The sequence below is a fragment of the Eretmochelys imbricata genome, chromosome 3, assembly GCF_965152235.1.
Source record: "Eretmochelys imbricata isolate rEreImb1 chromosome 3, rEreImb1.hap1, whole genome shotgun sequence".
Lineage (NCBI taxonomy): Eukaryota > Metazoa > Chordata > Testudines > Cheloniidae > Eretmochelys > Eretmochelys imbricata.
In genome coordinates, this window is record NC_135574.1 from 211,041,801 (window position 1) to 211,068,911 (window position 27,111).

At 51.3% G+C, this 27,111-nt stretch overlaps 1 protein-coding gene across 4 annotated transcripts; it reads left to right on the forward strand.

The window, feature by feature from the left end:
• The first annotated feature begins 707 nt into the window (after positions 1 to 707).
• MAL (mal, T cell differentiation protein (MAL blood group)) lies at positions 708 to 25,882 on the forward strand. 4 transcript variants are annotated; one of them, XM_077812095.1, is made up of 4 exons: positions 708 to 794; positions 21,821 to 21,988; positions 24,703 to 24,828; positions 25,808 to 25,882. In XM_077812095.1, exons 1-4 carry the CDS (start codon positions 708 to 710, stop codon positions 25,880 to 25,882), a joined length of 456 nt encoding a protein of 151 aa, XP_077668221.1. The 4 variants fall into 4 exon arrangements, with proteins under 4 accessions (XP_077668221.1, XP_077668222.1, XP_077668223.1 ...); XM_077812096.1 differs by lacking the exon at positions 24,703 to 24,828; XM_077812097.1 differs by lacking the exon at positions 21,821 to 21,988.
• Positions 25,883 to 27,111: the final 1,229 nt, after the last annotated feature.

Genomic DNA, 27,111 nt, shown 5'->3' on the forward strand with positions numbered 1-27,111 from the left:
GGCTCGTGGTGGCTATTTCAAACTCTCAGACATTTCCGCTGGGGATGAGGGCTGTCCTGGATCCTCTCCTTTCCCGGTGCAGGATTGTTCCCAGCTCTGCCAAGCCATGGCCGTTTGCTAGGGAAACACTTGAGGAGTTTGCAGTTGCAGTGGGTGGTACTAAGGGGGGGACTGGACTCTGCATCGGGTGGGACCCTGGAAATCTCAGAAATCTCACAAGAGCGGCTGAGGTTGCAGTTCTGGAGCACTGGCCAAAAGCCAGATCCACTGCGGGTGTAAATCAGCATAGATCCACTGATGTCAATGGAATGACGCTGCTTTACCCCAGCTGAGGAGCTGGGCCCCATCCTTTGAGTTCTAGCTCTGGCAGCAGCGTCTGGTTCCAGCCAACACTGGGCCAGCAGGTCTCTACCGTTAACTCTGCCTGGCCCAGGAGAGCGAACGACATGTATCCCACGCCGCCACAGCAAAGTTAAAATATAACACTCTGCAGTCTCCTCCCAGGGCTTATAAACACAACAGGCAAGTCTGTCAAATTAGCCGGCCACACCTAGGTTAGCTCCTTCCCTCTAGGCAGGTAGCATTCATCCCTCTGATCAGCCAAGAGCTCACCTGTCTCAGGGAGGGAGGTTAGCAGGCTGCACTGGAAAGCCCCTTCCAGTGGCAAGAACCGGGGAGTCTGAGGTGGTGCAGTTGAAAGGACAAAGATGTCGTCGGCAGCTGCTGCAGTCTCCTTGCCTACCGGCTTCTCGGTCCTGACGACGTTTCCTGATCTCCTCTTTATCCCCGAATTTGTAAGTTTGGGCCTTTTTTTTTTTTTTTTAATTGAGTTTTTAGAACCAGAGCAACGGTTGTGAAGGTGCCCAGAGGCTTTGTGTTGCGGATTTCTGAGTAAAGTACAGTGTTAAGCCCTGTGCTGGTATGGTGCCGTGCACCTCTGGCTCACGGCTTTGCACGGTGGCAGTGTATATCCCCCCCGCCGTGCTCACTGTGCTCCTTACAGGATACAGATGGGGGCATGAATTCAGAGTTTTTCAACCTTTCTAAGCGAGACCATCATAATTGGGACAATGGAGAAAAGAGTGGGGACTTCACGGCTGAGGTTCCCACAGCCATTAATGGCAATTGGACAGCCAAATCTCCTAGGCAAATTTCAATATCTCAGCCTCTGCCTGTGCCCTGTTTCTTGATCAATGTCCTTGGATAAGTGTTGGCAGCACAGCAGCAGAAGATAAAATGTAAAATAGGCTAAATGAAGCCTGTCGTTTGTGAAGGCCATTCAGCTGTTGAACATGCACAGTACAAGCTTTCCGAGGGGCAGCCAAAATCTAACTCAGTGCAAATTTGGAGGCTTATTTAAACGAGTGAATTTTGACTGTATACCTAATATGTGGAATGTTGTAAAAGTCTGGCGAAGATTAGACTTTCCAATAAAGGGCTGGCATGAACCCTGGCAGACACAGCACTGCAAGAGTGCTCAAAGGCAGCAGAAACAACTGTCTTGCATTTTATGATGATGGAGTAGTAATATGAGATCATGAGATTAAAGATGGTATCCGATGAATAGGCACAAGGACAAAGAATTAGACTGATTTATGTAACCTGAATATTACAGTGGGAGAAAATGATGGACTCTCCAGGTATTTAACAAACATTAAAGATGTAACTAAGGCCGCCTGAAAAGTTTCCATCTAACCTCTTTTTTGACAGAAACGTGGAGCTTTGACTAAATGAGAATTTTTGCAGAGAATATTTGTTTTCCTCTAAATTTTTTTTGTTTGTTTTGTAAAAAAAAAAAAGCTTATCTGAGATTTTTCAGCCAATAACCAATAATTCAGATAAAAATTGTAAAATTACTTGTTTGTTTTTGTTTGTGGCAGTTTTTGGGCCAAAACTTTTCAATTTTCCAGTGGAAAAGCTAAAATTTTCCACAAGGGGCGGGGGAGGATTCTGACCAGTTCTCAGTGTGACAGGTGGGCAAACGGGTTCCCAGGGCAAAAGACTGCTGGTCCCATTGGTTTCAGTGGGTCGAAGGCTTCACCTGAATGGTTTAAGGGATTTGTTCAAGGTCTCACAGGGCAGAGACTCCTTCCTCTCCCAAATCTCACCTGCCCTGCCTCCCCACCCCACTGCCCTTGCGCTCTGTGCAGTTTTAAAACAGGAAACCAGGAGATAATGTTATATTGCTGGTAAAGCATTTGTTTGAAAAATGTAACTGAACAAGTAAAACTAGCATTTACATTGTGCTGTCTAAACAATGATCGCTCAGGATCGTTGGGTCACGTCAGGCCTGATCCTGCCCAATGCTTAGGTTCAGATCAATTTAGGTTCCTAATTCCCACTGAGACTAATGGGCGTTCTGGGTCTCAATACCTTTGAGCTCTTATTGCCCCCTGTGAGTTATGCAGCCCCCTCTGCTCCCGGTGAGGCCCTCAGGAGTGGGAGGGCTCAGTGCTTTTCCAGCTTGGCTCTACAGGGCAAATGTCTAGGCACGGATGCTGCAGCTTGGAGCCGTCTGCAGCATCGGGGCCCTAGTATCACCGAGATCGGTAACTGTCGTGGAACAGTCACACTCAGTCTTTCCCATTTTAAAGACCCACGTCTCGGCCTGTGGCTCTGAGCCGCCCTGCAGGAGCCGTAGCAGCAGCAACAAAGATCTGTCACAGTAATGCTGCTCTGACCCAGTCCCCCTCCTCTGCCATGTCCATCCTGTGCTTCCACCCACTTCCCTGAGCCTGGTCTGTGCCTCTGGGACATCACTGTCCCCTCGCATGCAGCTGCTTCATCCCCATGGATTTGGGGACTCTGACCCCTTGGGGCATGCGTGCAGACCAGGAGGAAGGCTGGGGCCTCTGGAGTTTCCTTTTCTCCTCCCAGATTCTGAGCCTGTACATGGTGTCACTGTGTAACTAACAAGAAAGCTTAGCTACGGGCCAGGACTCAGAATTTGCCAGCTTGTTGGCTGTAGGGCCCATCCTAGGGGTGGTCTGGGAACGGAGCACACCTTCCCTTCCCATTCCCGCTCCCAGAAAGAATAAGCTGCAGGGAAAAACCGCTCCCCCAGGGCTTGAAATCTGACCCCTGACTAGGCCTGGCCACCCAGGTACCCTGGTCCGCTGCTTGTGGGAGGCCAAATAATCAGATCGCTGAACAGCCCAGAGGGTTTATTATGCCCATTTCTCTCCACCATTGAACAAACTGATAAGCCACCTGAGAACAGCCCTGGAGATAATGAAACTAAAGGAACTGCAGGTGGGGCTCAGTGCCCCTGAGATAACAGGACAGGTCCTGCAGCTTGTGGGAAGCAGAAACAATTTCCACCCTGTTGACAGAAGGCTGGGGAGTGTGATAGTGAACAAGGGCTGGGGACGAGGGGACAAGTGGTTGTAGAGCGGGACCGGATGAGTAGGGACTGAAATCCTTAGCTGGTGTAAATCGGTGTACTTCTAAAGATTTAATTGGAGTGGCAGTGATTTACACCCACTGGGGATCTCTGGTCCATGTGTGACGCTGAGCGTGGGATAAAGGATGAGAAAACTGGCAGAGGAAATGCAGTGTGTGCAGCGCCCTGAAAATCTGCTTTTGAAAACACGAGGTTTGTATTACAAACCTCTCGCTGGGCAAGAAACAGGGTAAATATTCTGTGTTGTTGAAATGCACCTTGCTGCTTTGTACATACTATTTGTTCAAAGCTTTAGCTCAAAAGCAATCTGTTTGGTGAGCGCTCGCTGTTGGAACTAGAACTGGTCAAAATGTTTCAAATTTTGAAATTCTAAAAATAAATGGGGAAACATTTCAGAAAGTGTTCATGAAATACGTCCTCGTTATTTTGAGCAATCCTAAGTCTAATGTTTAGACAGAGAATGAAAAGAAGCCAATGAAACCTGGTCATAAGGTGATGATGCAAAGGTATGTAGCTGGTTGTGCTTGTTGATGTGAAACATGAGATGAACGTGAAGAATGAAACCGCTTACAATGGAACTATTAAAAAAAACCAAATAAACAAAAAACCTTGAACAAAAATAGTACGGACTTTTTCAGAGGCAGGCTAAATACTGTCACAGGCCCTGTGGCTGGTTCATCCATGTAACTGTTGTAGCGAGCATGGGGCTGTCTGTGCCCTGCTAACATGGGAGCAGAGTAGGTGCTGCTCCCCTGAGATCAAGGGGATTACACTGGTGTAAGCTGCAGCAGAAGCAGGCGTGCAAGAGGCAGACAGGCAAAGTGACCAGCACCGCGTACATCTGTACCCCAGCTCGGCCCCCTGGCCCAGACTCTATTCGCTGGCTCCTCCTCATTGCTTGCAGTAGGTCAGCAAACCACAGGTTACGCTGATATCTTTCCCCATCTGTAATCCTCTCCCCAGCTCCTCGGACCATACCTCCTGCTCCTTGCTCCCCTTCCCCAGCCTCCCCGCACCTCCCCTCCCCGGCACAAGTTCCCTTCTGTCAGCCGGCGAGAAATGCAATCAAGTCACAAGCCCTGAGGCCAGAGGGGCTCTGGAGGTGGGAGCTGGCTGCTCCAGTCTCTGGGAGTAGGCGCTCCTGTCCCGTGTGGTCTCCATGGTGCCCCCCACTGCTGTTTGAGGGGTGGGTCAGTGTCCCTCCCCCATCCTGCCTGCTCTGCCACCTGTGACAGATTTCTCATTGGTCTCTGTAAAGCCAGGATGTCGCCCATTGCCCCGACTCCAGGCGGGGGCCGGGGGAGGGATTGCAGCCCCGTGTGGTGCCTAGCACTTGTCAGGCCCTGTCCTCTCGCCTCTCAGGCCTGCCTGCTGCTGCTATCCTTGGGGAAAGCCAGTGTCAGAATCCAGGCCCCATAATATAGCTGGACACTGGGTCTCCTTCTCCCTCATATACCCGGCCCCATCTGCCTTTAGCCCCAGAGCCAGAGGGAAGGACCGCCCTCCCTGGGAGGGTGGGGACAGTCCTCTGCCTCCCCAGGGCTATCCTGTCCCTACACCCCTCTGCCCCAAGGGAGAGGTGTCTCGGAGCTAGGCCTCCCAGAGCTAGAGGCCAGGGCTCCAGCTAGGTGCTTCTTACAGTAGATTGAAATGGATGCCAGGGGCAGCTCCAGCCTTTTGCTCCTCAGCCCCGGAGATTTAACTGTTGTCAGTCCCTTGCCTGTGATGGAATTCATAACTGATTCCGTCACAGCTGCAGCTGGGAACCCAAATCCCACCCCTGACTTTCCGCATCCTCCTGTCACCAGACACGCAGTCCCTTCCCTGTTAGGCTGATCCTGGACAGAGCTGCTTTTGATACACTCCACCCTGCTCATCCGCAGCACGCTGGTCAAGTGGATTCACAGTTTCACCCACCTGCCCCCTCCATGGTATTACCACTTCCCTTCCCTTATTGTCGCCACCGCAGATTGTGCAGCCTAATCCTGCCCCGTAACCAGCCCAAACTCGATACTTTCAGTTATGTGTAGCCTTGAGTTTGTTTCCCTGTTTGCTAGAACTCAGTCAGCACAAAGTACAAACGCTGGTGAACACAAACAGCTGCAGGAAGTTGCTGAACCCCTTGCGAACAGAACACGCCAGGTTTTGGAGCCGCAGGAAGGAAAATGATTCAGCCAGTCTCCTGATTTGCAGGGGCCTGACTCCATCTCCTTTTGCATGGGTAACGACCGTGCAAGTGGAAAGGCAATGGAGACTCAGGCCCCCAAAGCTTCAGTAACACTGACTTGCAAGTTGTAAGTGATTACTGTTCATAGGCCCTATTAGCTGGAAGGTGTTCTCATGCCAACAATCAGATAACTGTAGATATCAATTGTGCTGAAAACTCCTATGGACATATCGCTCCCAGCTGTGTACTTAGGGGGAGTCATGCATTGGTAACAAAATTTGATTAAAGATTAAGAGTTACCCAACACAATGTTAAAACTGAAAATTGCCTTTCTTGGGTTGATATAGCAACCGCTCTTATCAGGGGAAAACATTGACGTTTGAAGCATTTATGCAACTATTATGGCAAAAGGTCCTGAGATAAGAAAACATGATCAGGACATCTGATTTTACCATTTGGGAAATCTGGTATGTATTGTGTTGACAACTAGTTTAATTATGGGTAGGCTTGGCAGAATTCCAGTTTTATTTTTTATCATTTCCACAGATCTCTATTATTTTTGAAGCATTTCCCCCCCCCCCTTGCATTTTATCCATTAAAATTTTCATGGTTGCAGGAAGCTCTGGGGGTCAGACCATTATTTAATGCCTATAGATGTTGACCTTATAAAAGTTAAAGCTTTATAACCATTAAAACACAAATTGGCAACATCCCATGACCAAGTATACAAAGTAAATATCCCTAAATCAGACTCTATGTTCTCAAGCAGCATTTTGCTTACTTTGTCTGTTTGTCGATTTTGATGATTATCGATGGAGATATTTTTTTGCCAGTGTGTGTGTAAGAGGAAATTGTTGTTTACTGGCATTTAACAATAAAAATCCAACCCTTCCAAGCCTAACTATAGTCAGATATTCGATGTTCAGAGCTTTCCAGACAGTTGCACAAACTTTAGTAGCAAGGCCACGTAGTATGTCTGTGCTTCAAGCTGGAGAGGTAATTTCCAGCTCGAGGAGACGTACCTGTGCTAGGTCTGATAGAATGCAAGCCGCAGTGGTGAGAGCGGCAGCAGGGGCTAGCCGCCCTGAGCATAAACCTGCCATTTTGGTTTCCTGCTGCTTGTGCCGTGGTGTCCGCCCTCTGCTTGCCGTGCACCAGCTTGATCAAAGTTAGCAGGGGCACCTCTAGTCCCCTCCAGCTTGAAGCAGACATGCCCTGAGAGAAACCAGACTGGAATGTGCTGTGGGTTGGGTGTTTTCTCTGCTTTTTAAAATCCCTCTGATGCAACCTGCCAAAGGAGGCTTTGCTCAGATGTCAGAGTAACAGCTGTGTTAGTCTGTATTTGCAAAAAGAAAAGGAGGACTTGTGGCACCTTAGAGACTAACCAATTTATTTGAGCATAAGCTTTCGTGAGCTACAGCTCACTTCATCAGATGCATACTGTGGAAAGTACAGAAGACATTTTTATACACACAAACCATGAAAAAATGGTTGATTATCACTACAAAAGGTTTTCTCTTCCCCCACCCCACTCTCCTGCTGGTAATAGCTTAAGGAGAGTGATCACTTTACTTTAGCTATTACCAGCAGGAGAGTGGGGTGGGGGGAGAGAACCTTTTGTAGTGATAATCAACCATTTTTTCATGGTTTGTGTGTATAAAAATGTCTTCTGTACTTTCCACAGTATGCATCCGATGAAGTGAGCTGTAGCTCACGAAAGCTTATGCTCAAATAAATTGGTTAGTCTCTAAGGTGCCACAAGTCCTCCTTTTCTTTTTGCTCAGATAGTGGCCCCCATCCTGCAAGTGGATCCATTTTGGCAGACCCCTGGGCTCTCATTGCCACAGGCTGTTGTCCTCTGCCAAACTGGTCCTTCCAATGAGCTTTCTGGATCTGGCTGAGGACAGTTTAATTTTATTCTGGTGCTGGCACGAAGTCGGCTGCCCTGAGTTGTTACATCCTGTGTGATAGCGGGAATTGCTGGGTTTATTATCATCATTTTGGATTACTAAGGGAACACTTCCCCCTTTTTTGTAGCTACAGAAACACAACAAAGCTGTCAGGACACCTCAAATGATGAGAGCTCTCTTAGAGGGAACATTTCCAAAGACAGGTGTGGGGAAATCTAGGTGTATGACTGCTTGATCTGAAAGAGTATCCATCAGGCCCTGTGACACTCCGAGGGCCAGCTTCCTCCGGGTTTGTGTAAATACTGTCACTTTCATCTGCACAAGCCCATGCCCCTGAACCTGGCTTTGGGCGTTCTGTTTAACTAGCCTGCAGGCTGAGTTCCTCTGATACCCAGAGGGGAGCCATTCCACAGAGAGAGCTTGGAGGTTTCCCCGCCTAGGTGCCACCTCCCCAGCCCCCAGCTCCGATCTGTGCAGCCCGTCAGCTATGCAGGAAAAGAAGGTGCAGCTGGAGTGGAGAAGTACCGCAAAGTAGCAGACTCCAAAGGCAGAGAGGATCAGCAAAAACCTCCTGAGCTGTTCTCGCATTCTCCTTCCACCTCCTCGCTGCTGAGGTAGCCAAGTGAAATGTGAGAAGGTTGGGATTTCCTAAGGGAGTTAGGCGCCTAACTCCCTTAGGCTCCTTTGGAATCTGCAACCTCCATTCCCGTGATGGTACCACAGATGTGGATTAAGTGAGTTTCACTTTGCTGCCAGCTCCCAGAGGAGAGTTGGGTGGGGCAGGAGGAGCAAATGCAACTGAAAAGAAGGGCTGGAGGCTACAGTGGCTGAGACGAAACAGTAAAAGTCTAGCCTGAGTTCCTGCATAACACAGGCCCTGCGAGGCCCGGCTTGCCCCAGGAGCTTGGGTTTCAGGCAGACGAGGAAGGATGGACCAAGGTTAGGGTGCTAGCCTGGGGCTCAGACCTGGGTTCAATTCCCTGTTCTGCTGCTGACTTGCTGTGTGACCTGAAGCGAGTCACTGAGACTAGGGCTACCCTAGGAGCTGGGGGGTGGGGGGGTGATGCCCCTGCCCCTGCCCACCTGCTCCAGCTAGTGCACGTGTACAAGGCAGTGTAGCCTGGGCAGCAGCCGTGGAGGCATGGCTGAGCCGTGCTGAAAACAAACGCAGGAGTCCAAAGCTGGGCCCCGCCTGGCCCTATGGCTGGGAGAGCAGCGACCATGGGGAGCCACAGTGCGTGTTTTGAACTCCGCTCTCTAGCTGTCGGGCGGGTGAGGGGGGAGGAAGAGTTCCTGATGGGGGCAGTGACCGGGAGGGGGGGCGCGAAGCTGTTGAGCGTAAGTATAGCCATCGGTGCTGGGTGAAACTCTCCATATGAAACTTTTTTCAGCAAAACAGGCGGCTTCAGTGGCCTTGAGATGTTTCACAGATTTGTGCTCAATTTGCCAAATTTGGTTTTGGGGTCTCCCCCCCGAGAAATTGAATAAAATTCCCCCCAAATCACCACGTTTCAACATTTTTTTTAAAACAAAATGTTCTGGTTTTTTGGTTCAAAACGTCTTTGTTTCAAAAATGCTTTTAACCAAAAACATTAAAATGCTTGAAATGGAACCAAAACAATTTTGGGTTGAGCAACTTATTTATTTTTTACTTTTCAAGTCACCAAAATGTTGTTTTCAGTTCAACCCAACTCAACTCCCTCCCACCCCACCCCCAATTGTCTGAGTGGATTTAGTTAGGCCGTGAGTGGGGGAAGGTTTGGGGGAGGAGAGGAGCTGGGAGAGCAGTGGGGAGGAGTGAGAACAGGAGGTATTCGGGGAAGACTGGAAGTGAGAGAAGATGTGGCCAGTGTGACCCAGCCGTCAGCCACTCCCACGAAATCGCACCGGGCAAGTGTAGCTGGCAGCGCATGGATGGGCAGCCGGAGCCCAGGCCAGAGGCCACGCTGGGATCCATTTAATAAGGGGGTGAGGCTGGCTCCCCTTGGTCCCTGTGCCAACCCTAGCACCAAGGCAGGGTCAGTTTTCACATCCCCCTTCACTGTGCTCTGCCCTTGGCCTCTGCACCCTGGATGGAGGGACAGGACAAAGGGACATGTGCTGGGGCACTGACTATGGAGGGAGGGGAGGAGGGTCGGGGCTCAGGGCAATGCCCAATGGACAGGGAGAATTGGGAACTGGATGCAGGGGAGCAGGGATGTCAGGGGAACTTGACTGTCTAGGAGGCAGCTTGGAATGAAACCATTTAACCTGGGCATCTCCCACTGTTGGTTCATGGCTCAGTGTGGCTTATCCAGTGCCGGTGAGGCATAAATGGGAAGCAGCAGGAGAGAGGAGCCTCCGAGGGGCTGTGTGCGCAAAGTAACAGCGGTCCCTTTGATAAGAGCAAATCCTGTTTCCGCTAATGAAGTCAATGCTCTGGGCCCAATGGGAAGTGGAGGCGATTTCTCAGCCAGGCTTTGACCCAGTCTGAACCACTCAACTCTGTGTCTCTTTCTGAAAGACATCCGCAAGGTCTGGGCCGGGGCGGCTCCCTGGCTGTGTGACCCAGGAGGTCTGGCTCTGTGGTCTGGTGGACCCTGCTGGCCTCTGAGTCTATCTCTCTGTAGCCCAGACATTGTTCTCAGCCACGGCCTAGGCTCCTGGCTGGCTTTTGTACCGCAGCCTCGCGAACACCCACCACTTTGTAACTCTCTGCAGTTAGAGGCAGGAGAGAGGAGGGAAAAGATGCAAACAAGGCCGGCTGGGACTGCGGCTGGGAAACCTGCCCTCACACAGGCTCAGTGTGTCGCTAGGGGGAGGTGAACTGGTTCTGGAGAACAAAGCGCAGCACTCCCAACTCCTTGTCTCTATTTGCAAAAGAAGTCTTGGTTTTACAAGTGTAGTTGCAGAACTGTAAAAACAGTTGTCAAAGAATGGCTACAAAACCCCAAAGGACCCTACTAGTAACAAAAGAGCAACAAAAGAAGTTTGCAACAGAATTGTTAACCCACAACATAGAAGGGACTTTCCCCACTGAAGAGCTAGTTTTGGATTCAGCAATACGAACTGACTGGCTGAAAAAGAAAACATGTGTTTCCAGGATTTAGCCTGCAATCTAAGCAACAGTTCCCTCTTCTGTTCCTTGCTGCATTTTGCTGGTCAGACCACTAGTGGGACACTGGCAAAGTCTGATGCCTCAGCAGGACCACAGTAGAACTCTCTTCCCCGAGAAAGCAGAGAAGGGAAATCAGATTCCAGAGGATGGGGCTAGAATTTGCTGACCAGTCCTCAGAAGAAGCAGCTGAAGGGCACACAGCTTTCTGGAAACAGGCGCTGCAATGGGCAAAAGCTGGATTCTCTCTGAGGCATTTGAAAACACTGCCCTGGACAATGGCTGTAAAAGTACTGATGGGAAACGAGTCTGTGGGATTTGTGCTCCTAATTCCCTAAGGGGCTTGGGGAAGCGCCCCCCCCAGCAATAATCACGTATGGCCTGTTCCCACGTACACTACTCTACACACCGTTCAGGTGTGGGCTTTGCACCGAGCTAGTTCTAAACCGTAGTGAGGCTGCAGCTCTGTTACTAGACTTATCCCCGGATAGCTGTATGGGAAGGGGAGTAAGAACCTTTACACGGGCACAAGTGTGCCGGCACCAGGGGCCTGAAATGCTCTAACACACTGGGATAGGTCAAGTGGTACAACTTGTGTGTCGAGCAGGGCTGGGGGGCTGTTCTGTCGTCCCAGCAGAGAAAGTTAGGACCCTCCCATAATGAGGGGAGGGGAGATGTTCCCACACGAGCCCCGATTGTGTGTGTGTGTTTGGCTGGAGGGCGTCTGTGCAGTCACCACATCTAGCCGTGGCTCCAGACTGGTGTCCAAGCGTCCCTAGCGCTGAGACTAGTTGCTGGAGCTCCCCGGCATGCTCGTGGCTTTGTTGCTGGTTTGGGCAATGGAGACTGTTGTTCTCTGGAGGCCTCAGAAATCATTTGAGATTCACTGCTGTGCTACCTTAGGGCTGGGGAGTTAAAAGGCTGCTGCTGAACCCGGTGCAGCGCTCCGGAGCGGGTGGCTGCCTGAGGTTGTTACGGCGCTGAACCAGGAGCTGGGCGGGCAGGGCTGGCAGGGGACACACCTCATCACGCACCGCTGGAGCTGAACCAAATGGCTTTCCTGGGTCAGCCCTGGGGAGCCGGCTCCGCAGCGGGTGCATGTTGGCACAACGTCACGGCCTTTCCGTCCAGCCCTGGGGCCCGGGGGAGATTCTCTTCCGGGTCCTACCGTGCCCAGGCGGAGGCAGGGGGCTGCGATGCCCCAAGGAAGGCGGCTCTGGTGGCACTTCTAGCTGAGAGCAGACGTGCCGCCCTCTCAGGCCTTTCCTCCTGGGATGTCCAGCCTAAGGCCGCAGGCTCCAGCGGGTCCAGGTCATACAGCCGGCTCTGAAGGCTCAGCTGACCCGAAAGGCCGCACCCTCATCCAGGGTCCATCAGCGCGGAGGAGCCCCTGCAGCTTTGAGCTATGGGGAAAAACCCAGGCAAAGGCAGCTCCAGCTGTTTGCTGTTGCATTGACTCAGACGGTGGAAGGTGAAAGGAGCCTCTGGGAAGGGAATGTGATACCACATCAGCATAATGGGGCTGCCTCCGGGCGGGGGGGGGGCACATTCCTCTGCCCCCCCTATCTGTTTACTCTCCTAACAGCCTTTCTTTTACTGATCCCTGCAGCTAGCTCCAGCCAGGTGGCTTTCATGACCTCTCAAATCAGACTCTTTACAACAGGGGTAGTGGGTGAGGCTTGATTTGTGAGGCAGAATTATGCCTGCCCGAGAGAAGAGAAGGGAAATTACCCAGCCAGCAGCCACTCTTCCATTGCTAATGGCTGTGAATGGTGCTAAGAGATGTTGGAACAGCTTCTCTGAAGTGTATGACAACAGTACCTGAGGCTTTGGGGGAAATAGCAGGGCTCTGGGCTCATTATCCTTTCCCATACTTGACAGATAATTGGAGGGGCTATTCATCAGGCTGTCCTGCTCTTTGCTTTAACAGAGTAAACTAGGTCCTTCTCTCCTGGTGTGTGTGGGCTCATGTTACCTACTTACCATGAAGAAGAATGTCAGAAAACGATACTGGAACAAGTTTTGTTTGTTTTTGTTTTTTTAACCTCACATTCCACACTGTGCTGGGTTTCAACTGAGCACCTACTGGCTCTTGGGGATCTTCACAGTCCCTCGCTGCCAGTGAGTCACGGATCGTCCGCAGATTCCAGCAACTGACCAAGCAAATTCAGACCCTATTTATGCAACTGTGTTGTGATTGCCGTCTGGCTTGTTGTTAGAATATACACATTTATTAGTAGGTCTAAGCTCATGAAAGAGGCATCCAGCTGGTAATCTCCATGCGTGATATGGAAGAGTAAAAATACTTCTACATAGTGCTTAGTGTGTCTCTTGCATCAATAGGTTTTGAAGAGGTTCACTAAGTTGGGTGAGGACCAGAAGAATGTTTCCTCTGGGGTTTGCAGAAGACCTCATTCAAGTGATCAATCCAGCATGTGTGTTTCTGGACTTGTACAATGCTCCCATCCAGTGTGTTCTCTGAATGTGTCGAACTATTGGGCTTTTTGAGACTAGCCAAAGAAACGTATTCCCTTCCCAGGATAAAGTTGGGATGAAATAAAGGCATCTCGGAACTTCGGGTCTTCCTACAGCATTCAGAGGATTTCTGAATATTGTGCTGGTGCGGGAGAAATATCGTCTCTACTTTCAAAACGCTCTCAAGTGGTGTCAAATATAAGTGCTGTGATTTGCTAGGGTAAGTTGGTGTCTGAAATTGGAATCAGCCAGACCTCAGGACAAAATGGTAACTTGGGTTATGTCTACACTGCAACAGCTCTAGTGGTGCAGCTTTGGCACGGCTGTGTCGCTGGAGTGTAGACCCTTCCGATGTTGATGGAAGGGTTTTTCTGTCAGTGTAGGTAATCCACCTTTCTGAACGGCCGTCGCTAAGTTAAACAGAAGAATTCTTCCATCGATCCTAGCCATGTCTGCAGTGGGGGTTAGGTCGACCTAACTGCATCGCACAGGACACACAACTTTGCGTAGCCCGGGTGCTGTAGCTAGGTTTTAGGTGCAGACCAGGCCTCAGAATGATTCTAGGCTTGTTGAGCCTGATTTATCGTGTGGAGCTCTAGCTGCTCAAAAGAGCCTCCATTTTCCCTTCTGCGGGACACTCCTTCCTTGCTCTGCCGTTACAGCACCCAGGAGTCCATTGAGCCTCCGCCTTCTCTCCCCTGTGACACAGGGCAGCAGCCGTCGGGCTCTCTGTCAAGATGAGGAGACTGGTAATACAGAGGCTAAAGCCCTGATCCGGCCAGCGCTTCCTACAGCATGCGCTGCTCACTCCTGTGAGGAATAATGGGCGTGTAAGGAGTGAGACTGCTCCCAGCAGGTGGCAGGTGAGAGAAGTCTCTTGGGCCTCCATGTCCAGTCAGTGCTTGCATCTTCCTCGGTAGCAGCAGCAATGCCCAACTGTTCCGGGTTGTGTGGCGTCCAGCCAGCCCGGGCTGCCCATCACACAGGCCCCGGCAGCACGGGGAGCTGGGCTGAGCGATCTGAAACACGTCAGGCTCCATGGGCCATTGTCCAGCCCCCAGGGCTAACAATGCGCCCGATCCCATTCAGCATGCGGAGGGCCTGGGGAGGAGTCGGTGAACTAACTCCCACCTTTCCGGGCCAGGCTCAGCCATAGGCTCTCTAGGATTCTGCCAAGGTCCCGGGTCAATGAAGCACTTAAGCACGTCCTTCAAGTTAAGCATGTGCTTAAGTCCCCTTTGACTTAATTAAGCATGTGCTTAATTGGCTTGCTGAATCGTGGCCTACAGCCTATTGACCCACTTCCCCTTGCTGTGTTTTCTCCTTCCTGTTCCTCCCACCCTCTTTCCTCTCCCCCCCTGTGCCCACGGTGTCCAGCTGTGGTCCTGTGCCCCTCCCCCGTGGTGTCCTCATTTTAACTCTTTTGGGCTCCTATATTCCATCTAAATTCATACAGCAGTGTTGTCACCCTTCCCTTTGCCTCCCCGGTTGTGTTTCATCATTTCCGTTCCATGCCCGCCCCTGCAAACACTGCCAGGTACTACGCAACAGCTCCTAGGTACGTGGCACCGCAAGGGAGTGACCATGCCGGCTAGGTCTGTGTGCGCGGCCCATCCCTGCTCAGTGCCCGATGGGGCATCGGGGTGAACTAGTGAGTGTTGCCGGGCTTTGGGCTATTGGAAATAGGGACAGTCTGGGCATTTAGATAATGCTTAGTCCTGCCATGAGTGCAGGGGACTGGACTAGACGACCTCTCAAGGTCCAGGCCTAGGGTTCTATGATTTCAAACCGATTACCACCGATTAAAACTGCTATTGGACCGACTGGTACCAGGCATAGTACCACAAGCTATCATGAAATTCCGGGCCACCGTAGTCTCGGAGCGCCGCTGTGGGGCGTGATAGCTGCCTGCCTGTGGGGCACCCATGTCTGTGTCACCTGGAAGAACTGTGGAAAGAGCCTCCAAGGAGACCCCTCCCTCCAATGCCTGGCTCTGGGTGGCCAAGGGTGGCTGGACGCAGTGGGTCATCAGCAAACCACTAAAGCAGCAGAACCTGGAGTTGGTGTGGGATTCTGCTGGGGCCCCAGGACGCTGAGCCAGGGCATTAGCTGGGACTGATTGTCTGTCAGATGAGGTTGGAGCGACCCTTAATACGAGGGATAAAACATGTTCTGTGACTGGCAAACACGACAGCTTGCTGGAACGATGCCCTGGGGTGTGTAGGGGAGCGGTGGGAGAGGGTGTAATAATCCTCTCATGGGTGGGAAGGGTCACGCCTGGCCAGGTAACAGGTATAGCAAACACGGACAGCCTGGAGAGCATTATGAAGCGCTCTGGGGGGACGCTGGCAAGGCACAAGGTATGCTGTTGGGGAAGCACAAAAAACAGGAGCTCTGACGGTCCAGCTAGCTAAGGGTGCATTTACAGTGGAGCTGGGAGGTGATTCCCAGCTTCAGGAGATGGACCTGGGCTAGCTCTGACCACGCCAGCCTGCTACCCGTAGCAGCCTGGATAGCCCTTTCCACCCCATGGGCTGCCGCGGCTACGCTCTGTATTTAGCATGCTAGCTCGATCAGAGATTGTCTCCTTCAGCTGGGGATCGCACCCCGCTCCAGTGGAGATGAGCCCTACCTTCGCCGCAGACCCTCTGGCTCTCAATTCGGGGCGTTTTCTCCCTGTGCGGGAGAGGAATGGAAAGTAAATGAGAAACCAAGAAACCGCCAACCTGTCAAATCGGGTCCCAGACCAGTGCCCCCGCACTCCCCGGCGACGGGTGATGAAGGCGCATGGAATGCGGTGGGCACATGCGGCGTTCCGGAGAGAATGAAGGAGAGGCCCTTGCACGCTGCTGTGTCGCCGTGTGGTTGCTGACGGGTCGATGGAGAGCGTCCAGAGACACTGATGGCATCGGAGCAAGACAGAGATGGTGTCTTACCGCAGACCACAAGGGCCTGCTAATTATCTGGCCAACCAGCATCTCTGGACTGGTCTCGTACTGCCCAGGACCAGGTGGGAGACGCCAGAGGGATCAGCCGGGCTGGAGGGCCATGCTGCCCAACTCGCTGTGCTGCCCGGAAATGGATGAGCCCCAGTTCTCACCCCAGAGCAGCCTGCTCATGACAAACGATCAAGCCTTTGGCAGGGGAGCAGCTGAGGACTCGAGTCGCTGGGCTGGCCAACGAGTACGGGTTTGGACGGTGCGTTCGGCTGGCTGCTGTTTGTCAGGCACGAGGAAGGGTCTCGTTCAAATGGGGGCGCAGCATGCCACCCCAGTGACTCTGCTGGCTGGCTCGCGGGGTGGGGGGCATATCCACAGGCACCCTAAAGGGGCTGGGCTCCTCCCAGCTGGGAAGGCCCCGGTCTCAGGCAGTAACCCTGAGAGGAAGGTCAGGGTGGGAACGGTGGCGGATTAATGATTTTGCCGCCTCTAGACCCAGAAATAATTGCTGCCCCACCAGCAGCTCCCCTCCTTCCCCCCCGCTTCTCCCCACTCCCTGCCAGGGCTTGGGCGGGAAACAGCTTCCAGAATGGGGGGACGCGGCGCGCTGAGGGACCGGGGCGGGGATTTGGGGAAGGGGACCAATAGGGGCGGGGAAGGGGTGGAGTTGGGGTGGGACCGGAGGCAGAGGGCGCGAACCGGCACTGGGGGGAAGCAGCTATTTTAAATTTGTCGGCCTAGGCGATATTCCCACCCAGCGGCGTAGTGTGTCTCTCAGCTGGAGCCGAAGAAAACCAGCATTTCTGAGTCCAATCCTCCCTCGGCAGCAGGGGTTTCTTCTGCCTCCAGGGGCCGTTCCCGGGCACATGGTTCATTTACTTATTCCCACCCTGCTAGAGATAAGTCGTCTGTCCATCTGGTCTGCCCTTCGCGGTGGTTTACAATCCCGTGGGGCTCAGGGAGAGCGCTGGGATTCGGTGCCGTAATGGGACTTCCTTGGGAGGCAGCCTCACTGAGGGGAAGGCACCATCAGGTTGTGAAAAATGGCACCAGGAGGGAGACTCTGGTCGTGATCGGCAAGGACCTAATGGCCGAGAACGCAGGGGCTGGCTGAAATCCAGGCTCCAGGAAGGGAGAGCGGCTGTATAAAATCAAGAGGTAGTTGGCTGGCAGCGTTGCGTGGGGAGCGAAATGCGTTTTAGCGCTCCAGTCTGTGCTCAGCTGACAGTGCAGCCTAACGAATAACGATGTGTGTTCGCAGAGGGCTTTTCTGCATTAAGATTCAAGTCCTAACCCGTCAAGGTTTAACGCCTCATCGGACTGGGCGCTGCCTGTGCAGCACTGGGAATGGGCGTCCCGTTGGATCAGTGAATGGACGGGGGGTTTCTAGTTGAAGGGGCCATGGGTACAGGTCAGTAGCCCTAGGAAGATTGTCAAAGCAGCCTGCGTAGGCAAGTCTTCGCTCCTTCCATCAAGGCAGAGGGTGATCTCTGCACCCTGTTGATTTCAGTTGCGCGTGAAGAGGGCACAAGCCAGCCTGCATTTGGCTCTGTGTCTGGCTGGGTCAGAGAAGCAGGTGAGGATTAGAAGTGAGGAGGAAAAACCCACCCGAAGGACGGGAGTGGCTCCAGACACAGGGTTCTTTGTGCATGCATTTAAACAGGGAGGGGACGTCAGTGCAGCGTAACCCCAGAGCCCTGGAGGACATGCAGGTAAACCGACAAGTTGTTCCTGGCAGCATGCGGAGCATTGTGGGATAGCCATCAGAGGCCTGCCAAGCTTATGTGGATAAGCAGTGTGGGCACATGAACATCAGCCTGCACGGACGCAATATGCAACGACCTTACTGTGACGGGATCCCCGGGGTGCAACCTGGAACTGGGGTGCCACTGAGCCCTCTGGTCCTCCGACTGGGGCTCCCTCTCCCAGTGTGATGCTGTGACAAGCGGCAAACCTCTCCAGCTTCTGCACTTACACAAACATCCACCAGCAGGGATGCACCCAGCTGACTTCCATAAATGCTTCTCCCAGCCACTCATGAACCAACAATGGAGAGGCTCCGGCCAATTCCCCCCAGCTCCCCAGCCTAGGACCCCAGAGCTGTACTGTTCTGCCCTGCTCAGAAGCCCGACCACTGTAAATTTATTACCCAGGCCACCCCTCCCTCCGTGTGAAGAGGGTATTTAGCCTTTGTAATCTGAGCTCAGCATTCCCAAGCACTTCAACCAAAACACACTGATTTAGGGAAAATATAAAACAGGTTTATTAACGACAGACAGGTTTTAAATGATTACAAGTGGTTGGCATAAAAGAACAGCGATGGCTACCAAAGAACATAGAAATAAGCGCACAGTCTAAATCTTAAACCTTATTACACGAGGCAGTATTTAGATCGGGGTCTCAAACACGCAGCCCGCAGGGTTCTTCCCTGCTAACCGCCAAGCTCCCCACGGCCCCCCCGACCCCTCCCCAGCGCTCCGCGTCCCCAGCCTAACTCCAGGCCAGGGGTAGGCAAACTAGGGCCCCGGGCTGGATCCGGCCCGCGGATTTGCCAACCCCATGGTGCTGATGGCCCCACGCTGCCCCCGTGGCCCCGGCGGGAGGGGGAGCAGAGAACTCCGTGAGCTGTTCTTGCCTGCGGGTACCTCCCCCGCAGCTCCCATTGGCTGGGAACGGGGAACCGCGGCCAACGGGAGCTTCGGGGGAGATACCCACAGGCAAGAACAACTCACGGAGTTCCCTGCTCCCCCTCCCCCCGAGGCTGCAGGGACAGGGTGCCCACCACTTAGGGTGCCTATCCTGGTCCCGGTGCGTGCTCCTGCCACCCCGGAGCTGCTCAAGGTAAGCAGTGCCAGGCTGGAACCCAAACCCCTCCTGCACCCTGCACCCCAACCCTCTGCACACCCCACACTCCCTCCTGCACCCCAACCCCCTGCCCCGAGTCCCCTGCCACACCCCGCACTCCCTCCTGCACCCCCAACCTCCTGTCCTGAGCCCCCTGATGCACCCCAACCCCTGCTACACCCCGCACTCCCTGCCCTGAGCCCCCTGCTGGACCCCGCACTTCCTCCTGCACCCCCAACCTCCTGTCCTGAGCCCCCTGATGCACCCCATGGGTAGGGGTGGGAGTGGAGTGGAGTGGGGGGCGGGGGCAAAGGGAGTGGGGTGATGCAGCCCTTGGGCCAACGTACGAGTCCTCATGCGGCCCTCCTGGTGATTCGAGTTTGGGACCCCTGATTTAGATCAAGCAATGTCCTCACCCCACTGGATGTTACAGTCCTTACTGCATGGGCTTCCCCCTGAGCCTGGACCAGTCTCCTCAGATGAGCTTTGTCTTCTTGGCACCCCGGCTGTGTCCAGTGTAGGTGGGGGAGGAGAAAGGTGAAGACCTGATGCTACTGTCCCTTGTTTTACACCCTCGGCCCATGTGCCTGGCAGACACTAGGCAGGCATGTCCTGGCGGGCTTTGCTGAGTCATAGTGAACGGTCAGTCCCCATGTCACAGTGACTGAGCAGTTACCATTGTGTGATGCTCGCATGGCTGAGTCACACAGTTGATTAATGGGTGGTCAACACCCCCCCTGAGCAGGGATCCTTTGTGTGTCACTAGCAAACTTACAGCATATTTCACTAACAACCATACAGCACAATTTCATAACGTTATAGACTCTCTAATAATATACATATGTGGACAGACTAGCGGGTTTCAGCAGATCATGACCTTTCATATGATGCCTTACGTGGCATGCTTTGTATGAAATCTCATGACAATATTTGGGGGCGACAGGATGTCATTCTGAGGTACGGTGTGTCCCACTTACTCCACTTTCAGAGTGGATTGAAGAATACGTATTAACTAGCTAGTTAGTGTGTGTTAAGAATTGTATGGTGTGTGTGTGAAGGCCATGTTGGATGTGTCTACGCTGCAGTTAGACACCTGCAGCTGGCCCATGCCCGCTGACGGGCTCAGGCTATGGGCCTGTTCAGCTGCAGTGTAGCATGCAGTGTTGTTGTAGCCATATTGGTCCCAGACAAGCTCTCTCACCAACAGAAGTTGGTCCGATAAAAGGTCTGATCTCCCCCACCTTGTTTCTCCAATTACAGTATAGACAGCCAGGCTCAGCTTGGAGCCTGGGACCCTCCCCCATCATGGGGTCCCAGAGCTCAGGCTTCAGCCTGAATATCTACACCACAATTAAACAACCCCTTGGCCCAAGCCCTGCGTGCCTGAGTCAGCTGGCATGGGCCAGCCACGAGTGTCTAATTGCGGTGTAGGCACACCCTTTAGTGCACACAAATTAAAGTTAGTACACAGTAAATCCTTGTGTAGACAAACCCTTCTGAGCTGTATTAGCAGGAGTGCTGTAAGCAAGACACAAGAAGAAATTCTTCCGCTCTACTCCGCACTGATTAGGCCTCAACTGGAGTACTGTGTCCGGTTCTGGGCGCCACATTTCAGGAAATATGTGGACAAACTGGAGACAGTCCAGAGAAGAGCAACACAAATGATTAAAGATCTAGAAAACATGACCTGTGAGGGAACACTGAAACAATTGAGTTTGTTTAGTCTGGAGAAGAGAAGACCAAGAGGGAACATGATAACAGTTTTCAAGTACATAAAAGGAGGAGGGAGAAAAGTTGTTCTCTTTAATCTCTGAGGACAGGACAAGACACAATGGGCTTAAATTGCAGCGAGGGTGGTTTAGGTTGGACATTCGGAAAAACTTCCTGTCCGGGTGGTTTAGCACTGGAATAAATTGCCCAGGGAGGTTGTGGAATCTCCATCATTGGAGATTTTTAAGAGCAGGTTGGATAAGACACCTGTCAGGAATGGTCTAGATAATACTTAGCCCTGCCATGAGTGCTGGGGACTGGACTAGCTGACCTCTCGAGGTCCAGCCCTATGATTCTATAGGAGCCACATTGTTAAAGCAGGAGAGCCAGAAGCCAGTGGAAAGCTGTGTGTCTATGGCTGTGCACAGATAGCCAGAAAACCAGTACCAATATCACAGGAAGAGTCAAAAACTTTTTGTTTGTTTACTTATTTACATTTCAACAAATGCAATGCTGAGCTCAGTTGCTGGTCAACAGCACCCCCCTCCCCCCCGATGCAGACACAATTTTTCATTGGAATTTATTCTGTTAATGGAAAATCTAATTTTCAACAACAAATGTCATTAAAAATGGAAAATTAAGAAAACTTTGGCCAGAGGTAGCAGTTGGGTTGTGGAAAATTTCTCTATTATGTCTGAGCGTTGGACTCCATGGAGAAACACTTCCCTTCATAAGTGTTTCGTTTTGGGGCTATTAAATATAGGCAGGCCTCAGACTTATGACGTTCGACTTAAGTTGAACAGCACTTACGACGCGTCTAGATTGACACCCTGAATCGACTTGAGACTATAGGTTTTGAGTTTCCCACGCTCGTCTCACAATGGAGTAGTTGTGGTTCCGAGTTACAACGTTCCGACTTACGACACAATTGTAAGGAACCAATTGTGTCATAAGTCTGAGGACTGCCTGTATTCATGTATAAGATGGCAACTCCCCCCCCACCCCACCGCATGACAATAAATTGCAGAACTAGATGATTGCTGCCTTGTGAATTGCCTGAGAAGAAGTGAAATCTAGGTGTAGAACTGCTGTATTTTATTAAGACAGGGTTTGTTAAATTAATATCCTTATTTGCCTTCTTTCCCCAAGAAACTATCTTGATGTACAGCTTTCAGGTTGAGACCAATGGACTTATCGTGTCTTTTGAGCTCATAACATGACACATGATGATGAAACCTGAATTATTCTGTTCTCTCTCCCTTTTGCTTATTCTTGTAGGTCTTTGGAGGCCTTGTCTGGATTCTGGTGGCCTCAACCAGGGTAGCTTATCACTTACTGCAAGGCTGGGTTATGTTTGTTTCCGTGTTCTGCTTCACATTGTCAACTCTTCTCATGTGCCTCTATTTCTGCGGCGCTCATGGTGGAAAATCTTCCTGGATTGCAGTGGTAAGCTGATCCTGCCTTTGTATAGCTCCCTGTCACACACAGTCTGAGCACTTTGGCCCTGATCCAGCCAACACTTGGGCATGTACTTGAATCAATGGGACTATTCACCGGTGTCAAGTGAAGTTAAGCATGTGTGCTGGCAGACTCTGGGTTTATATGCCTCTCACTGTGCCCTTGCAGGATTATCAAAAGCTGCTATCAGCCCTGAATCCAGAATAAGCAGCCTCCGTTGCTGCTGGCTCAGGAAGCCCAGCAGTTGTGCATGTTGCACCCTGTTCTGATGAGCAATTAGCAATGCTGTGTTTTGCATCTCGCCCTATCCCCGGGAAGGGACTGTAGTCCACACCCCTCCTGATGTACCTCCCTTCCCTCTTCTCCTCCAAAGCCCTTTCTTTCTGGGGAGCCTTCTGCCCCCTCTGAGTTGTCAGCCATTGATAAGCTGTAGCGCCAGATGCAGGGAAAGGATGTTCTTGTGGGCTAGATGTTGGCACGGGACTTGGAAGATCGGAACTACAGCTGGTTGGGAGTTTTCTGTCACAGGAAATAGTTTCTGCAAAATTAAAATTTTCCACAAGATAATTTTGAATTTGCTGAAATTTTTCAATTTTCTGCCAGGAAAATCAAAACAAAATATTTTGCTTTGGGTCGATTCACCGCTAAACTGCATTTCCCAATGGGGACACCCTTGCCCTGTGGGAACTGTAATTCAAACTGCTCATGTCCCCATTCGTTTAAGGGCTGGTCTCCCTGGCCGGACTACACCTCCCCTGGTGCAACACAGGGTTCTCCTCTGACTGAGCCACATGGCACACCATGTGAGATACATGATTTCAGGTGCATCACGGAAGATGAAGCATGGCCGGGGAGCTCACCCCATAGGGGAGAATGGAGGCCTGAGATGCCCAAACTACAGCTCCCATGAGGAATGCAGTTTAATGTTGAACTGACTTGAAGTGAAATGTTTACGGGTTAGTTCAACAAACTGAAATGCAAATTTTTGCTGTTTCCAAAATGAAATGTTTTGAAAAGTTATTCTGGGGAAAATTTTCAATATTTCATCTTTGTCCCAGTTCAGCGGGGGTCAGGGGAGAGGGGGAGTTGAAAATCAGAACTTCCCATGGGATGGCAATTCCGATTATTGCTCTGCTCTGACCCGAGTTCTGTTCCTGCATCTGTGACAGACTCCCTGAATGACCTCAAGCAAATCTCTTTGCCTCAGTCTCCCCATCTGTTTAAACAGGGAAACTACTTCCCTCTCTCTCGGGTGCTGTGAGGGGCTCAGACACAACGGTTGAGGAGTGCCCTAGAAAATCGAATAATTCCAAGTTTCCCTCCCTCCCCACTGGAACATTCCTCCAGTGGCTTGGGAGGCGGGACGAAGAGGTCCCCAATGATGGCTAGCTGAGCAGGATGGAGCCAGTCTCCTCAGGAGTCCTTGGTGGAAGAGGACAAGATGGCTCCTGGGCTCTGGGGAGTATCGTGCACCAGAGGGCTTCTTACGGCACCTCGAGAGCAGAGCAGCAGGCCCTGCCCCTCCTGCTGTCGCCCCGTATTGACGGGCCATGCCCTCCGGGGGCCCTGGCACGGGGAGAGGCATATTAGCCAGGCCCTTCTACCAGTCAAGACCATGCCGGGTGGGGATGTAACTGCTCTGCTCCTGCTTGGGGTCACTAGGCCTTCACCCCCATCCTCTCCTCCTTTCTAACAAGGCCAGGCCCTGCAGCTCAGCCTTGCTCATTACGTACAGGAACTCGCTCCCTAACCCAAGGCTACACTTTCCCTTCCAGTCAAGTCTCCCCTCCACAGGGCTAGATTGTCTCTGTTTCTCCCCCCACCCAGGATGCCCTCCTCAGCTTAGGACTCCAGCTGTGGGACTGGGCAGCAAGGACGGCTGGCCCGATAAGCTTCCCTGCAAGGCAGGGGTGGGTAGAGAAGGGCGGGGAGTTTGGAGAGCCCTGGGTGCGTACAGGGTATGGGTGAAGTAACTTACACTCTGCCCACTAGCACTCACGCGCGGGAGGAATCGGACGCTGAGTTACGGCTGGTTTCCAGGCTAGACGTGCCACTCCAGGAGCACATGCGCTCCCTTGCCCAGGGCAGGCAGCATGGCTACCAGGGCAGAGACTAGGTACCGCTGGGATTGCGGGATTTGTTGCTTGTTGTCTCAGCGCAAGGGCACGGAGTGCGGCAACTGGGAGTTCAGCTCCCTTGCAATGAGGCCTGCTCCGAGTGGTCTTCCACACAGGCGCAACGTGAGGGAGAACAGCCTCCATATACCACAGCCCTGTGGAAAATTGTGGATTTTGCCTTGAGTCGGCTCTCTTATTTATTGTTTGTGTTACTGTTGCACCTAGGTGTCCCAGTCACAGGCCAGGCCCAGAAGCAAAGACCAGATCCTCAAAAGTATCCAGGCACCTAATTCTCTTTGGGAGTGGCCCATTGGGAATTAGGCACCTAAGTATCTTTGAGGATCTGGGCCACAATGCTGCTCCTCCCTGCCAAAATGTATTCACCAAAATGCCAGACTTGGACACAATCCCATTTGCACAAACCACTTTGGCCTGAGTCTTAAGTTAAATGAACTAGTTGTGTTTGGCCCACAGTGCTTTTGTCGCTCTGCCGGGAAAGTGTGTGTGTGTGTTTTTTAGATTACCTTCTGTCTCTGACTTGAATAGTAGTCTTGGAAGCGATGGTTAATTATTATTGTTTTCTAGGATGCTTTCTATCATTCAATGGCTGCTCTGTTTTACCTGAGTGCTGCTGTTTTACAAGCCTTTGCCACCATCCTAGCCCATGACGCTGGCGTATTGAAAACTTACCAGGAAGACATTGCAGCAGTGGTAAGTGTCAAATAGCTTTCACAGTGGAGGGGCGAACAAAATGTACCAGGAGTGAAAGCTGAATGGCCTGAATGGAGACCACCTAAGACCCAGCACTTCCATGAGGGGGGAGGGGGATAACCCTTCTCTCCCTCACTATGAGAATGAGCAGTGTTTGTTGGTTAATCATCCCCATCTATCAGACTCCAAAAGACACTGGGATCCAGGCCATTCATGTCCAGTACAGTAGCCCACCCTTTCCTAACATGCCCGCTGGTTTTAACATCTTTCTAGTATAGTATTACTGAGTGCTATGCTCTGTGGCCAAGTGACTACCATCCCTAAGCCCAGCCGGGGCTTCGTCCCTGCTGATCACAGGAGACGCCAGTGAAGATCTTTACTCGTGGCAGCTTCTCTTTTACCTGCAAAGACTCTGGGGAATATGGTGGTCATCTTAACTGAGGGCCAACTGTGGCTTCAGCCCCATTGAAAGAAATGGCAGATGGCAGCCGTTTGAGAAAGGGTGAAAGTGTGTGAGATGCCACCAGAGATTGAGACCCCGCCTATCGTGAGACATGCACAAATAGTATTGTGAGGATCAGGGAAACCGACTAAAAAGCACCTAAGTGACTCAAGGACTTAAGCCCTGTTTTCAAAAGTGACTTCTGCACTTCACAGCCTAAGTGACTTTCAGTGACACTTAGGATTCTCAAAAAGAAAAGGAGGACTTGTGGCACCTTAGAGACTAACACATTTATTTGAGCATAAGCTTTCGTGAGCTACAGCTCACTTCATCGGATGCATTTAGGATTCTAAATCACGTAGGTGACTTTGAAAATCTTACCCTTAGCAAGTCTGGAACGGAGTCATTGCTTTTGGGCTCCAAGTACTGTATTGGTTAATATGAGTACTGCTGAATGGGCAAATATAAATATCCGGTCAGCAAGCAATACCCTTTAGCAATTAACTGTACCTGACTCCAGCTTTCTTTCCATTGTAGGTATTTGCATTTTTAGCCACCTTAATGTACGTGATTCATAAAGGGTTCTCTCTGCTGAGATGGAAATCATCATAAAACCTCCAGAACTTCCCCTAAGGAATCCATCTTGAGCATTCTTCTCAGTTATGATACAAGCATACGTCATTAAATGGTTGCTCATTTTACACCGGTATACTTTGATGTACAGACTACTATACACTCCTTTGTACTTGGTAACATGACGACGAAGAAAAAACATCAGCCTGGAGATATCTATTTTTCAGCAAAATGGTTTCTTTTTGGTGTCTTCTAAGTCAGACACAGTTTTGTTGTAGGGAACTGGGAACCTGCTTTACTTCTCTCTGTTTTGTCCTATCTCCCGGAACTGGGCCAGCTGTTGAAATGAATCCAGGGCATCTCCCAATCCCCTGTCAGTGAAGGGAGCCTCAGGCTTTGGTGGAACTTTGGTCTCAATGGTTTTGCCTCCTGAGGACTGGTATGCTTTAGTCTAACTAAAGTCTTTGGGCTTAATATCGGGGTATCTGGGTGAAAATTAATTGGCCTGGAAAATTCAGGGAGGTCAGACTAGATGATCTAATCTCTGGTGGCCTCAAATTCTATGAAACTTTCAAAGGAAAGCCTCCCAGCTGAGTAACTTGATTCATTCCTGGGGTCTACAAATGAAACCATCATTCTCCATTGGCCCATCTCTTTGCCTTCCTCTCTCTTTCAGGTGACTTCCTTGGGGATTGTTTAATTTTACATAAACTACATGGAGAGTAGCTCAAATGGGCCCCGATCCTGCATTTAGCTCCATGCAGAGCTCTGCTGACTTCATGGGGGCTCTGCAAAGCTGCAGGGATCTGCTTGTAGGGTCAGGGCCATATTCTGTAGCAGCTGTCAAAGAAAGTAGATAGTGTCTGTTGGCTCTTTAGGCAAGACAGCCAGAAAAACAAGTGACATGTTCTGTCATTTTCTCAACACTGCGAGCGAGAGTGGAGAAGAAGCAGATACATGAACTGGTAAAATTCACCATGTTGAACAGAATAATTTAAACTGCGTCAGCATTTTTAAGGTCACAAATACGTATATGGGCTGCTCTGACACACTGATGCCAACAGGCCAATTGCCACTGACTTCAATGGAAGCAGGAGCAGGGTCTAACTACTCAGAACCCTGACACGCTGAAAGGTACATGCCACATTTTCACACTTAGCTGCCTAATGTTAGACACCTGAAGCTGTATTTGGGCGCTTAATTTTAGGCACCTGACTTTGAATATTTTAACCAAAATATTTTCTCTTCTGGATCCAGACAGCAGCAGG